Source organism: Sander lucioperca, chromosome 3, assembly GCF_008315115.2.
Source record: "Sander lucioperca isolate FBNREF2018 chromosome 3, SLUC_FBN_1.2, whole genome shotgun sequence".
NCBI classification, from domain to species: Eukaryota; Metazoa; Chordata; class Actinopteri; order Perciformes; family Percidae; genus Sander; species Sander lucioperca.
Window position 1 is genome coordinate 23,388,933 of NC_050175.1, and position 15,244 is coordinate 23,404,176.

Below are 15,244 nucleotides of genomic sequence, written 5' to 3' on the forward strand. Positions count from 1 at the left end.
TTTTAATGGTTACCGTTCCTACATATTAAGATATTTAAGTTTTTAAACAAATAACATTTACAGCTTAAATGAAAATATCTAATTCTAATCCCTTTAAAAAAAAGTTACAAATTCAGGGCTAAGTGTTTTTCTTCCGTAAACCCCTCTAAACCACAGAGAACCCCATTAAAATACAATCAATTAATACAGCCATTATCATTGGAAGAAGTTGATGCTAGGAGTCAAAATTATAAAATACTATTAATTAAAATTACACAGTATGAACCCTGGTGAAATGAATACTTATCAGTTAAGGGCCTTTTAATGCTACAATTGATAAAGTGAGCCTGTCCCTATTATTTTAGGCAAAGATGGGGATATAGATTCTATAAATCTCTTTACTCATAAGCATAAAGTGTACCATTAAACTATAACATTCCTCTTTTATCGCATGAATTGTCCCACATCATCAGCATCATCTCAGACAAGAGAAATAAAAACAAAGGGCATGCAAGAGGTTTTTAACTTTAAAAACTTTGTTTCAGAAATTCAATGTAACTGTATGTACACTTTACAATAGCATATAGCCTGATGGCTAACAAAGATGTCTTAAAACATGTTTTAATACATCTAAAGCACAAATAGCAATTCTTGCAAGTAAAATGGCTTGATGGATATTGGAGGAAAAAAAAAATCATTAACACGATTGCTCTTTTCTGCAGAAAAAGTGCCATGATTAAAATTTAATTCAGGACTTTCCCACAAAGCAAGCGGTATTCTCTACATGCTAAATTTAACAGTTCAGTGACATTGCGCTAAACTAAACATACAGATATTTGTAAGAAAAAAACACTCCATCTGATGTAAAGTTAAATCTTCATTAATACATTTAAAAAGTAGATACGACATGCCTTTTGAAATCAAAAATACAAAAGATTTTCCTTACTTTAAGGATTTTTTTTTAAACATGAAGCTGCATGTATTGTACAACACTCAAGTGTACAATAAACTGGTAATGCACACAAAAAGGAGCTAGATGAAAAGTATCAAATGCCTCCCACCGACCCTTCAGACACAAGCAATGACTGATAACTATAATCACACTGAGGGGATGAGCCCACCTGGGCTACATCGCACACTCAAGATTAGGCTTGGAGATGGTAGTCAGGGTGGTGAGAGCTCATAGGGGTAGGGAGGGGGCTACCATGGTGGGACCTCAAGACATGTTTCCTCTTCCATGCACATTGTTCTTGCCTCCTCTCTAACATGTGAATGGTAGACACGACCTACCATCCCTTCCTCATCAGTTTTCTTTAGTTCATGAGGAAAGAACAAAACAAGGAATTGGGAAAGACACTTAAGACTTCACCCCCATGTACAATTTACATTCATAGTCTGGACATGTGTACCCATAACATTATGTCTGAGCAAACACCATTGTGCCCTGTAACAAACTTGAATACAAACTAATCCTAATTTCTGGAGAGCTACTAACTTTGGGTGGAAAAAAAAAAAAAAGACGCAAAGACAGGCAGGCGCTGAAAAGATGGAAACCATCTCTGATGCACAACCTGCATTAAGTGAGCAGCAGGGATTGTTTGGGCAGGGCACAGCAGGATTCACCTGGCAACTTAACTCATGGGGGGGACCGAGGTACAACTCAATGGAATCACAGTACGCAATACATACAGCACACCGAGGAAAAAAAAAAAAAAAAAAAAAAAAAAAAAATGAATTAGGGAAAGTCTGGGCGTCTCAAGGTATCTGCAAAGCTTTGAGGTCTGATTGTCTCTTTCCATCTAAGCATTTTAGGGGTGAGAGTGTAGGAAATGCTATGGGAAGGAGCGGGTGATTTCTAAGGAGGGGAATCGTATGGCACTGTACAGGCAACCCAGACAAATCCAAACACTCATATTTGCTTTAACATAAAATGCACTTTGATTTAAACTGAACAAGAACTGAAAAAGGTTCAACAGTGCATGCCAAATTCAGGCAGAGATTCAAGTCAACTCGTGAGGGTTTGGGCAATGACAGAAGACAGTCAGGCATTTGAGCTTTCGGTCTTTATCACCCAAGTTTAGGCTTGTAAGGATGCGAACAAAAACATCTACATTTCTGCCTACTGTTTGTCTCCATTAAATAAATTAAGTTGAAACAACAGAGGAGTAAAATGTCAGTTTGGCTTGAGTGTCCAGGCTGATGTCAGGCAGAAACACATTCATAGAGTTACCATTCTTAAACACATTTTAAACTGCACTAAACATAAAAAAGAAAGTATGTAAGTAAAAAAATATGAAACGGGTAGAGTAGCAGTCAGTGAAGCTGACTGTTAAAACAGTATGTTGCTGGTGCCAGATATGGCTGATACAGGGTCAGGTTTCTACCATGGGTAGACTTTATGACACACTGGCAGAGATGTGCTACATTAGTCATAATGCTACTGCCATCACATTACAACTAAAAGAAAGAGCTCTGATTTTAGCCAGAATACTTGATTAGGAGTAAAAGACAATACTGATTATAGACAAATCAAATACTATTATTAAAGAAAGGTTAACATTGACACATATCACTTTGAAAATGAATAACCCTCAAACCTTTACAATATGTCAGATTTACAGGTAAGGAGATTTTTGATCCTAACATTTAAATAAGGAGCCATGTGTCTACAGTGAAGCCAACACATCGATTTAAACCTCTATTTGTTAGAACAAGAACAAACTATACTTAAAGTCCTGGAGTAATTCCATTTCGTTTGACTATGCAGTGGACTGTCATTAATATGCACCCATGTTCTCCTAATAGAAAAAAAAAAAGATTACAATAAAATCTTACACAACCCCTTTTAAAACATTATATCTTACAAACAGAAGTAAAACATTTTGAAACGCTATCTTTTTTTTTCCTTTTTTTTAAACAATGAAACACCAGTTTTACCAGAAAAAAAAAAACTGCAACCAACAATAGAAACTTGAATCAGCTACGGAGGAATGCATATGATTTTAAAGGCTACAGATTGTAGGTTTGCCAAACACCAAATCAGTGTGCGTGTGTGTGTGTGTGCGTGTGCGTGTGTGTGTGTGTGTGTGTGTGTGGCTAGGAGTAAACATACACACATGCACAGATTGATTTACAGGCCAGTCATTCCCGCTGAAAATGGTCTGTAGCCACAGAGCATAGTTATTTGTCAGCGCCAACAGCGTGAGCACCAGGGGTTGGTTTGGGCTCAGGGACTCGGCCGGGCTGGAGTTCCTCTTTACCAGGCGGCTTTTCTATAGCCACTAAACCAGCACCAAGACGTTAGAATTTATGGTGGAGGAGATATATCCGGTTCCACAGCTTGAGAGTCAGTCAAAAAGAGGAGTTCACCTGGGCTTGTTCATAGCGTGTGTAATTTTATCTATACATTTAGAAAATTTCACCCAGATCTTTAAAATTTTTTTTTTTTTTTTTTTTTTTTTTTTTTTTTTTAAAAGCAACGGTGGATTTAAAAACAAAAACAAATTAGAAAAAAAAAGGCTAAAATTTTAACAGTAATGGCAATGTTGTAGTTTGTAATCCAAAGAGGGGCTTTTTACACGCGTGTTCTTTTCAGTCATTTCATGTTGTCCCGTTCTGAGAGTCTGTGGTCAAGTTCAATCAGGGGGCAACAAGTCGTGAAGCCGGAACCTCTCCCGAACGTGCGGCCGCACATCCTCATTCTAACGAGTTCAGCAGGCAAGTGAACCATGAAAGGAAGAGATTAAAGATCAAATTAAAATTACATTTACAAAAATATTACTTCGATGTAGCTGTTCCCACAATAGCTATAGAACAGTAGGACATCTTACCATCTCAACCAACTTCTCCAGGAAGGGCACCAGCTTCAGCAGCTCATTGTCATTCTTGTCCATGAACCAGCTTTCTATGGGAATACCATTGGACAACTGTAGGGACAAAAAATAAGTCAATTGCAATCAAATCAGTAACGTCTTTGTATTTTTAACTGACCTCACGTGTCTCTCAAATGTAACGAGACCTGACATCAAAGCCCCTGTGGGTTTCCCACACTAATGTCACAAGACATTTTACACTTTAATGAACTATAGTATTAAGCTTCAGGGAAAACAAGCCAAGGAGCTGCCACATGTCTAATGAGTGAGGCCATTGGTTAGACAGTAATCTGGTAATTAAATTGATCACTAGATGTGTCAGAATCTGTCCTTTTCAGCTCAGCAGGTTACAATGATTAATCAACCACGTCCTACTTTTGCTTCCTGGTAATTAATCAAAGCAGCACATGGAAATGTCGGGGATTTCCAATGAGGAAAAAGTCAGTCCCCGCAGGTTGGGGGTGTTTGAGAAAAAACACGTTTTCCATGCAGATACCAGACTTAAGTCAGTTTAATAATCACTACCACACATAGTACACATGTGGGGCACGCATTTTACCCAGTCAAACCCATATTGAGTTTTAAGTTTGTTGTAGCCAGCTGTATTTGTTTAGAAGCTCCATGTTGCTTGCATCAACGACTTAAGAGTTATTTAAAAAAAGAGCTGGTTGACTTTGGTGACAATTACTGATGCCTGTCGATAACCAGATGACACAAAACCCGCAGTGGTCTATTTTGTTTAGGTGTTCACACCTGATATGCAAAGGCTTGCGGTGAATTGTCGATAATGATGGTCTTTGACAGATCTCTGCCCAAGATGTTGAGGTCCTTGATGTAGTTTCCCTGGACACAGACACAATGCTCACGAAACAACCTGTGTCTACAGTTACAGTAGGGAATGAAAGGAAAGAGGGAGAAGAGGAAAAAAAAAAAAAAAAAAGCAATCAATGACAAGGTCAGAGCAATCAATTATTCAGAAAAACCACAACACTGACACCGCAACGAAAGCACATGTCAACACCGGTGCTGCACACAGCTTTTGGAGCGCCGCCTCTTTTCATGCAGGCTTATCAGCTTTTGAGTTTATCGTGCAATTATAACAGACTAATACAAAACATACCGTACCTCACAAGCTGCTTTTTAGGATCCAAAATGTTGAGCAGTTTGTCTGCATATACCTTTTTAGAGGCTGTAAAAAGGATGATCTGGGAAAGGGAGAAATTTTAAAAAGGTAAACAAATAAATAAATATATACAGACACATTTTTTTCTGATGCATTAATTGGATAAATTAACAGGAGTCGAGAGGTTACATTTACCTCATAGATTTGAGACATGCGTTCCAGAAACTCTCTGAAGAACGGCCTCAGGCGCACATACACCTGCATATGACAACAGACGTAAGCAAACATTTAAGATCAACACAGACAATGTTAACTGCAGGTCAACATACGTTTTATCAAAATAGTATTTATTTAGGCTTGTCTATTGAATTGGATAGTTCTCCAACTGTATGACAAGTTTGTCTATTTTTGCAAGTATACCATCCTCAAAGTAAGGCTTTTTACAAATGCCACTTCATCCCCCTCTAGTGGCATGATGAAATAAACCTAGAGAAACAATCCTGTAAGACAGCACTCACCTGGTAAATGACATCTTGAAAGAGGACAGGGAAGGTAAGTGCTGCGTCCTCCAGCTCATTTAAACTGCAGTGAACTAACGTTTCATCCTAATGAACACAACAGAGAAAATAGTAGGAAACTCTTCTCAATCTTATGATACATTTCAAAATGTCTATAGAGCTTTAAAAAATAAAAATCAAAAAAATAAATTATTTGTTGTTGCAACTATAACTGACCAGGTCGAGGACCAGAGAGAATTCAGGCGTGCTGCGTGTCTTCAGTGGCAAGGCTGGCTTACGAGTGAGCTGCTCTTCTGTCAGAGGAGGGACGTGCTTGATGAAGAAATACCTACAAATCAAAACATCACACATACTTTTAGATCATTAAAACCACAATATTCTAACAAAAGTGGAATACTTTGTTGGCTCAAACTTTGTCAGTTCTGCTGCTGGCTTTATTACTTTGTTGTAGGTTAGGGGATCAGGTTGGTGGTGTGGATATCATTTGCCTTACAGGTGATCTATTATATAGCATTTTGAGGTTTATACTTGTATTTTGTGTTTGTACTAGTACATGCTTTAATTTTCAAAAAAAACAAAAAACAAAACACTATTTTTACCATACTGCCCATGGCTGCTGCACCTGTATTTACCCTCTATCTGAGACGCTCTGTTGGAGCGCCTGTCTCTTTAAGCCACCTCTCGAAAAAGCCCAGTCTACTCTGATTGGTCAGCAGTCAGCATCTCGTTCCTGTTGTTGTCGCCGTACAGTCGGTGTCCGGCTTCAACAAGTATACAGCAGGACTTTGTACCGTAAAAACACCAATAAAAAAGGCTTAGAAACCAAATATGACACAACCGGACACGTTTCAGCAGCTGTGCGACCCAAAATTGAGGAGAAATTAACAACATTGGCAGCCAAGATTACAGGTTTCCCTGGCGTTAGCACGCAGCTACTATAGCTGGCAGTGCACAGCAATAGAATATAGTGGGAGAAATAAAGTGTCTCCCCTGTGCTTTCTGACCACAGTCGGAAAGCTGTAGCAGGAAAAGTTAACCCGCTCCTTGATTTCACGTTGTTTACGGAGAAGGAGAACCAGGAAATGAGTAGGGGGAAATGCGACGCTACCAAGCCACGGCCAAGCGGACCAATCACAGCTGTTGCGGTCTGAATAGTGGGAAATCATTTTAGCTCATGGGGATTTCTCTGAAATACGTTTACCTCATTATTTGAAGCTCTGGCCACGTTTAACATGAAAATCTGACATAACATTATTGATAGGACAGAAAATACAGAAAAGCATAATAGTTCACCTTTAACTTTAATTGTGACTTAGACAAATCAAATGTCTCCCCATGCTACAAACAATGCTCCCATTTGCAGAGAGTAATGTTTGTCCCATACCTTTGCTTACCCCTCATGCTTGTTTAAACTATCCCACTACCCCTTGCTTTCCAAATAGCGGCATTCTGGTTTTGTTGTAAATGCTGTTCAATGGGCTCTGGCTATTGGACTACGCATTTTATGAGTGCAGTGTTTTACTTACGGATCAAAGACTTCCCAGTCTTCCTCATAGGTTGCCTCTGGTGGTACTGCGGTGGGAGGAGCGTCCACATATGCCATATCTGGACTGGAGCCTGGAGCTTGGACCACAACAGGAACAAAATGTGAACAAGATTAGAAACAGAAACACAAAATAGCAAGATATTATTACCTCAACATGAATTAAAACATGTTTCAGGACCACGTGTTCCTAGCTGCAGTATCTACCTGTGAGGGGTGGAAGGTCAGCATCAGCACAGAGCTCTCCATCCCTTGCTGTGGGAGATACCTCGGGGATGTGTGGAGGTCGCATAGGTGGCAGCTGAGATACACTAGAGTAGAAGTTAGTGGTGGTACACAGTTCCTGTGTAGAAGTGGCTGTGCTGGTGGGCGTCTCCACAGCTTGCTCTATGTCCAGCTGCTTGACTATCTCCTCGGCCTCTAATGCCTGGTCTGGGGAGTCTGAGCCAGAGGAGGCTGAAAAACACATACAAAGAGTTTGAGCTGTGTACTAACCTGACACAAAAGACATACATCACCAGTATGATGAAAACATTTTTTTTTGAGTACAGATATGCTATAGGTTTGAGCATGATGCTAGCCATGAATCAAACAGGCCGCCTCAGGATCTGCTTACCATTTTTGGCTGGTGAGAAGAAGTTGAAAACAGGGGAGAAGATGGTCCCAAGAAGGGTGGTTCTGGGAGGGCTGGTGGGTAGCTCAACGGCCGTCGTCTCCTCCAGACTGCCATTGGGCTTCTCCTTACTCCTGTCGTGATTGGTTGCTTCTGCAGAGGAGAAGTGACAGGTTTAGGAGAGTTAACGGAGAAAAGTGGAAAATAAAGACTGTGATTGGTGTTGTTCTTTGAGAGCCACTCACGTCCATTAAGGGAGCCTCTCCTGCCAACCCTGCTGATAGGCCGGCTGGGGGTGTTGGTGTTCGGGGTTGTAGAGGTGATCAGGTTGTTGTCCACATCACAGTGGATGCGTGTCTTCTTGGCTGGGCTCTCCTGCTGCACCTTAAGGAGACAGGACATCATGTACAGGGTTTTTGCAGGTTTCACCAAGTCAAATCGAAGACTTTTTAAGACCATTATGAACGAAATGTAAGACCTATATCACAACATCAAAAAAAAACCAAACAAAAAAAACATGAGATGTCAGAGTGCGGAAAAATCTTCTGATACAATTCCCCGATTTCCTCATTCGCATTATAGGACTGGTGTCTAGTCACCGTGTGGAGGACCCAGCTCTTAGTGTTGGCTCTGATCCAAAAGCGATACAGACGGCGCTTACGGAGTTGTGGAGCAGCTGTGTGGGTCTGGCCCAGGCAGCATGGAGGCTGTGCTGCAATCAGGGCTGTCGTCTGCTGGAGACCCCTCACAGCTGCTAGATGTTAAACATTCTAAAGCACTGCGGGAGCATTATAATGACCATTAGCATCACCATCCAGTTTGACAAGTTCAGCCTAGCTTCAATTTCAGCCTTTTGTTAAGCCTACCTGTCACTATTATGACTACAAACAGGTAAAAAAGGGGGAAGGTGTTTAGATTAAATGACTGCCATGGTTGTTATTTACTAGCAATTTTAAACAAATTAATCCCTTTCTTGAGTAGGAATGGCATATTTTACGCATCTCAACACTTGAGTTCAGTCCAAAATGGCGGCAGCGCGGCGACTGCCTGCAGATGTTGTATTGAAGTGTCGCCTCTTATTATATAACCTCTTTTCCTCTGTTCATGTTGCTGTGTTGTTGTTGTTGGGGCAGAACTCACGCTTGTTAACTTTGGTTCCACATTACCTGCACCAATCTACGTACAAAATAAAAAATGCTAAATCGGCGACTAGAAAGAATTATTGTCGATCTCCCGATCGCATATTTTTTACTGAATATCGGCCGATAACGATCTGTGGGCGATTAATCATTTTAGTAGAGATGCAATGATTGACCGGCTGGTGACCGGAATTGGACGATTTTCACGTCATCCACCACGACCGGCGACCTGCTAGTCTGACATATGCCGCTTTTATGCCGGTCATATTCACTCAGGTGCCGCATGATTTACATCACGCAACATCAGCGCCAAACGTGCACATGCAGGGTTTCCGCTATATGCATGTAGCAGCGGCACACTGCCGCTTAATCAGCCGTTTATGAAATGTCATAAAGTCGTAGTTATACACGGCTCTGCAGAGCCGTCTGCTCTACTGATCTCAGGTGAACAGTAGGGCTGGGCGATATGGCCTAAAAATAAAATCCCAGATAAAAAAAAAAAAAATCCGATTTAAATCAATTTTTTCTCCCCCTACTTAAAATCAATCTGCAGATGACAAATAATATAAATAAAAATAAATTGGTTTGAGTGTTTTCCCTACCATTGTTTTTGTTTTTTGGAGGGGGGGGGGGGGCTATATATTCAACAACAAAACGGATGCGTGAGATAAAGCTGTTTTCACACATACAGGTAATTCACTTCTCGTTCCTCGCTAAAAGTTCAAATCATTTTAACGTTATTGCGCATTAATGCGCAACCTTGTCCCTGTTTTCACCTGTTGCTGAGTAACGTACATTAACATCCCATGGTCTCTTGAATGTAGCATACCTGTAGCAAGCTCCTTCGTAGTAGCTAACTAGCGGTAAAAACAAACGTCGAAGAGGAGCTCCGTGCTACAGAGCGGCGATTGCTAGTTGTTTAAGCCGCTACAGACCTCTGTCACAGCTCGTACAGCGGCATTTAGTAGATGTGTTGAGCCGCAAAAGAGTTCCTCAACACCGCCTCTGGTGCCCTGCATGGTGCTCCTTCAGGTCAGCGGTAGCTGGTGGTTCAGTTATCCGAGAATAGTCGGCGGACATTAAGGAGAAAAATCGATTTTCATTTAAACAAATCGACGTTAACTACACATTTTTCTTTTTTTTTCTCTCTCTCTCTCTCTCTCTCTCTCTCTCTCTCTCTCTCTCTCTCTCTCTCTCTCTCTCTCTCTCTCTCTCTCTCTCTCTCTCTCTCTCTCTCTCTCTCTCTCTCTCTCTCTCTCTCTCTCTCTCTCTCTCTCTCTCTCTCTCTCTCTCTCTCTCTCTCTCTCTCTCTCTCTCTCTCTCTCTCTCTCTCTCTCTCTCTCTCTCTCTCTCTCTCTCTCTCTCTCTCTCTCTCTCTCTCTCTCTCTCTCATATTTTATAGCGATTGATTATCTATTCAAAAAATGTTCTGTTCTATGCAAAATGGAACATTTTCTATTAAAGAAAGGATAGAAAAATATTTGTGTGTGTTGTAAAGTGGTTAGAAAAAATGAAATCGGAATCGGCTAAAATCATTATCGGCTGGTCAAACTCAATGAAAAATCGGAATCAGCCTAGAAAATTGTAATCGGTGCATCTCTAAATTTTAGTAGATTAGTAATATGCTACAAGTCTTAATTTAGGAATTATGAGGAAATGCAGGGAGGACCATGAAAACATCTCAAAGCCCGTCTCTTTCCAGAGGAAAAGCCTCTTTTACCCAGGTTGAATTTTCCACTTGTTACAGCCTCCTGTTCCTGCACACCAACTCTGCGAGCCAGAAGCTAAAATTAGAACCAAGTCCAAGTTCTCAGACAAGCTGCTGCATTCCTCCAGACATTTCCTGGGAAACATGACACTCTGCATTAAGAAACACTGTATTTAACTCTGCGACCTAGAGAGCACATTGCTACATACAGTTTTTTTTTTTTTTAAACAGAAGTGCCTTAGGTAGCACTGTAAAAACCAAACACACGGAGAGGAGGACCATTTTTCAATGCTTGCAGAAGGGGCACCACACTCATATTTGCATTGAAGTCAACTACAAAGCAGAGTCATTTGATGTGATCAATGAGGTAGTTACCTTAACAGCATTTCCTCTGATGAACTTCTTGATGGTGGAGAATATGCCCCTCCCTCCACTAGTAGGAGTGTCCTCTTCTACTTCTGAATGCCTCCGCTTGGTACGGGATGGGCGGCTTGCCAGACTGGGGTTCGGCTGCTGAGACGCCTTACGCATTCTCAGCCTCATTGTTTTAGCAGTCACATGTAAGGCTGTTTTTCAGAACATCAGACACAGGAAAAGATGGCAGAGGGAGGAAATCAGTACAACAGTACAGTCAAGGAAACTCATTTAAGCAAATACTCAAGTGTTAAGGTGGACAAACAGGTTGTTCCAACACTCTAAACGGTTTTCCATTTTAAAATGTCTAAGTCTGTGGGGTGTATCTATCTGTAGTGGTGGTGCATTTTCTGCTAACATCTGGATGCATTCAAGATCCCATTTCACTTACATCACAGTGGATCACGGCAGCCCCAGCTAGCTTGCCTTCCATTCGTACAGTAAAAAAAAACACACACACACACCAAAATACAGTAACTGAAAAACTGTAAACATTAAAATTTTAAAATGTACCTAATCTGAGCTGAAACCTATTTGAAGAAAACAGACTCCTTATTCTCTTAAACTGAGGGATTTAATTGTCAGTATTGTCCTCCACAATGCATGAGGAAAACTTAAAAACTATTCACAGTTAACATGAATTGTCTGTCAGTCAAGCATGCCAGCATCTTGTGCTTATGTAACAGCAGCTGGCTGAAAATGTGTCTGGACATATCCACAACTTGTCAGGGACCCTAAACACACAATAGCACCCTCAATACACATTGTAAATCGTACATACTGTAAACGTCCTTCACTACATCTGCTTTGCATTTACACAGGGGTGTATCCATGAACACACCAGAGGTGCACGCACGAAAACGGGCGATTCAACAGCTCCAGAGTACATGGTAACATTAAAGTAACAGGCAGGCAGGAAAAGTGGGGCAAGCGTGAAAGTGAATTTACATGAATGTCAATGTACTAGTTTGAGACGAAAACATATATAGCACCCAACATTGTCCTCAAATAAAAAGTTTTTGATTGGAGGGGTGCTATTGAAAAACGTCAGCTACACCAAAACATCTATCTAGGAGATTGAGGGCTGTCCCAAATACATTTTTTTTGGGCTTAAAAATGTCTGGCTGATCGGTACTCAGGGCACGTTCAGACCAACAAAAGCGAACGGGGCAGGGTTGTGCGGCAGTGTGAGTGTCACTTTAATGGCTCATTTGTGTGATGTCCTGTTGTAGTATTTACCCCACCCCCCTCCCCCTCCCCAATGTAGCATAAGTAAACAGCGAGTACAACTTTGGGCTTTTATTGTATTTATTTTGCCATGCAATAAAACTGTTATACTATAATAGAAGAGGGTAGAAATGAGTTCCCTCTTCCCGGTCACAGTATTCTGACTTGACAGAAAGCTATACAAAATATTGCCAGTTGATTTAACATCTTATTAAATCATTCATCAACCTGTTATTTTGGATCGGCTGACTATAAGTTATAACATTGTTTAAAACTATATGTTTTACACAATGTCTTTAGGGCTTCTATTCTTAAGCCACTGTGGTAGAGGACCTCTCTTGATGCCTTTGTGATTTTGGAAATGATTTAACCCTTAAGCAAAACCATTTACAATTTGGATAAAGACATCACAGTACTGACACGGTCCTTCATATATTTTCTATAAAATTATATCTGTAAAAAGTAACTAGCAAGATCATAATACTTCTGCAGTTCAGTGCTGTATTACTCACAGTACTATTTTACAGACCAGACAACAGTTCCTTGTCAAATCAGCAATTGGTTCAAAACCAACTTTAAAAACGACTACTAAATCTCTTCCTGCTCCTATTATATTATGAGCGAATGCCTAGTAAAAAAAAAAAAAAGTAAATACGTCGATGAACCTCGTGTTTGTTTCTGTGAAACGGACAGAGGTATTACTGAACTAATTGGATATTTTAGGCTCCGTATTAAGTTATGTTGCGCAAAAACATCCCACAGGTTGTCTTAAATCAGTACTGCTGATGGTCTGTGTGACCACTGCTTGTTTTTGCAGATGCGATGTTTGTATATGATTGGTGAATATCCTCATCATTTTTTAAAAACTTCCCTCCCTCATCACATACATTTTTTTGTAACTGATGCCTCAACAATTCAAACTGTAATTATTTGAACTCCTTTGCATTTCTCTGAAAGCTCATGGGTCAAAACTGACAGATTCTCAGGCATTCTAACTGTGAATGTGATTAACTTGAGTCTATTATAAACATTTTTACAGATGTTCACAGAAATACTACTACAGTATGCCTATTATTTGTAGTTAATGCTACTCTTTGTATGTTCTGGCTTTCCTGTGCTGCTTTTGTACATTGCATACATTAGTATATACAACACACGTTTTTTTCTGTTTCTGCTAAATAAAAAAATAAAGTGCCTGATATTTACTATGTGCTTTAATCTCTCCATGCATGGCAACAACACCATGGCTGCTAGACAACCACCTCTCTAGGAAGTCACCCACTAAACAAGGATCATGCACATAACTAGGTAAGAGCAAGTGAGCGGGAAATAAGAACATGCATGCCACTGAGACTGCATGAGCGAGCTAGCAAACGGAGAAACAAGCAGGGCCTCGCTTGTTCGACAACCCGTTCCCTCTGCAAAAATTACTCAGACGCTAATGTTGGCTAACTGGCTCAAGAAGTGGCTAAATCATATATACTACCTAACTGTAAACAAAATATTTAGGCAGATGACACATTTAGTCCAGATGCCCAAATCAACGTTTGTAAAAGTTGTCCGAAATCACGACTATCATGCTTTTGCACTGCTGCGCTTAACTTACCTAAACTAACTTACGTTACAAGAGGTCGTGTGTTACGAGTCAGGATTATGAAGGTGTGCAACATAGCTGTGTATAACGTTACATGTAGTTTTTCTTTTAACAGTCAGATTGAACAAGTGGCGCCTATAGGTAACGCTACACTGTTAATACAACTCGGTAATGTTAGCATTTCACCAGAGTGATGCATTTCACCAAGGCGAGACCCAATAGGCTAACTTGGCGTAAGTAAGCCAGTGCGGTACCTTAAATTGAACCAAAAAAACGTTAAAATGATTAACTAAAGTAAGGAACATCAACTTAGGTCACTGGCGTTAAGTGTGCTGAGCGGATTGACTCAAGGTTATCCTTTGCGTTTCATGGGAGTGAAATTCGTCAGACATCGTTAATCAAAACAGGTAACAGTAGTTAGCTAGCTAACACAGTAACGTTATCTAGCTAAATCATCTGTCGATCCCGTCGACGTTATCCTTAACTAACAATGCAGTTGATGAGATTTCAGTCATCAATTGCGGGGACGTTACACGAGCACTTCTAGCTCAACATTCACTAGAAGGATATTAAAAATAGAAAAGACTGTTAGTTAGCTAGCTAGCTATGTAAACCTAGCGTTAACACAGTTCAGTTGCGGAATGCTACTTAACATTCATGGTTTTAGAGATTAAAACAGTTAACGTTATACCTAATATGATTAACGTTTAATATGCTAGCGAGTATTTAGTGAATGGCGTTAGCTTGAGCCTAAATAATCTAAAATGTCGAGTCGACCAGGGGTTAGCCAGGTCCTTGGTAGGCCGTGTTTTAGCTGCCCTTAGCTCTGTAACGTTAATTTAGCTTAGCACCGCTAGCTTAGCGTTAACCCTACCTAGCATTCTTGAAAAACTGCTTCGGGCTAACAGATGTGTACAGGCAGGGAAGGAAAACATTTATCCTGGTTAGCCAACGTTACATTAACCGCAAGCCAAAGAAGACAGATGAACGAACAATGTTGGTTAACGTTACCGACTTACTTTACAGTGATCCGCAGTGTCTGGCGATAACGACTCAAGACCGATTGACCATCACAACAGAGGCAGTGGTTGTTTTCGTGATCTGAGCCGACTTTTTCTGTAGATCTACTCAAGGGCCGTCTTCGAAACGACACATCGTTGTGTTACCAGACGCCATTTCCCGCCTCTGCTCAGTCTCTCCGAGGCAGATACCCGTATGGGACACAGACACACCCCCTTACCTCTGAAAAACACCAGCCAGTCTACAGCGAACACTACCACTTGCCTTTTTTTCCTTTTCTTTTATACAGGTTTCATTAAGGTAGAGGGCTGGAAGCCAATGTCCGCTAATGTGACTAAAAAAAAAGATAATTTAATTCATTATGAGAATCTCTCGAAAAACAATGACTTAGTATCTCAAAATAATGATAAACTTTCTCAAATCTTAGTATCTCAAAAATAATTACTTAGAATATTTTGAGAGAAACTAGGTTATTTTGAGATACTAACTCATTC

General features: G+C 40.4%; 1 protein-coding gene across 1 annotated transcript; it reads right to left on the reverse strand.

Moving 5' to 3' along the window:
* Positions 1–490: 490 nt before the first annotated feature.
* ctdspl2b (CTD (carboxy-terminal domain, RNA polymerase II, polypeptide A) small phosphatase like 2b) lies at positions 491–15,003 on the reverse strand. Its single transcript, XM_031324337.2, has 13 exons — positions 14,750–15,003; positions 10,871–11,061; positions 7,894–8,032; positions 7,652–7,801; positions 7,243–7,491; positions 7,019–7,115; positions 5,709–5,820; positions 5,493–5,579; positions 5,170–5,232; positions 4,977–5,056; positions 4,605–4,731; positions 3,810–3,905; positions 491–3,680 (listed from the first exon to the last, which is right to left on the reverse strand). The coding sequence occupies exons 2-13, from the start codon at positions 11,036–11,038 to the stop codon at positions 3,615–3,617; spliced, it is 1,434 nt and encodes a 477-aa protein (XP_031180197.1). The 5' UTR covers positions 11,039–11,061; positions 14,750–15,003; the 3' UTR covers positions 491–3,614.
* Between the last annotated feature and the right edge of the window lie 241 nt (positions 15,004–15,244).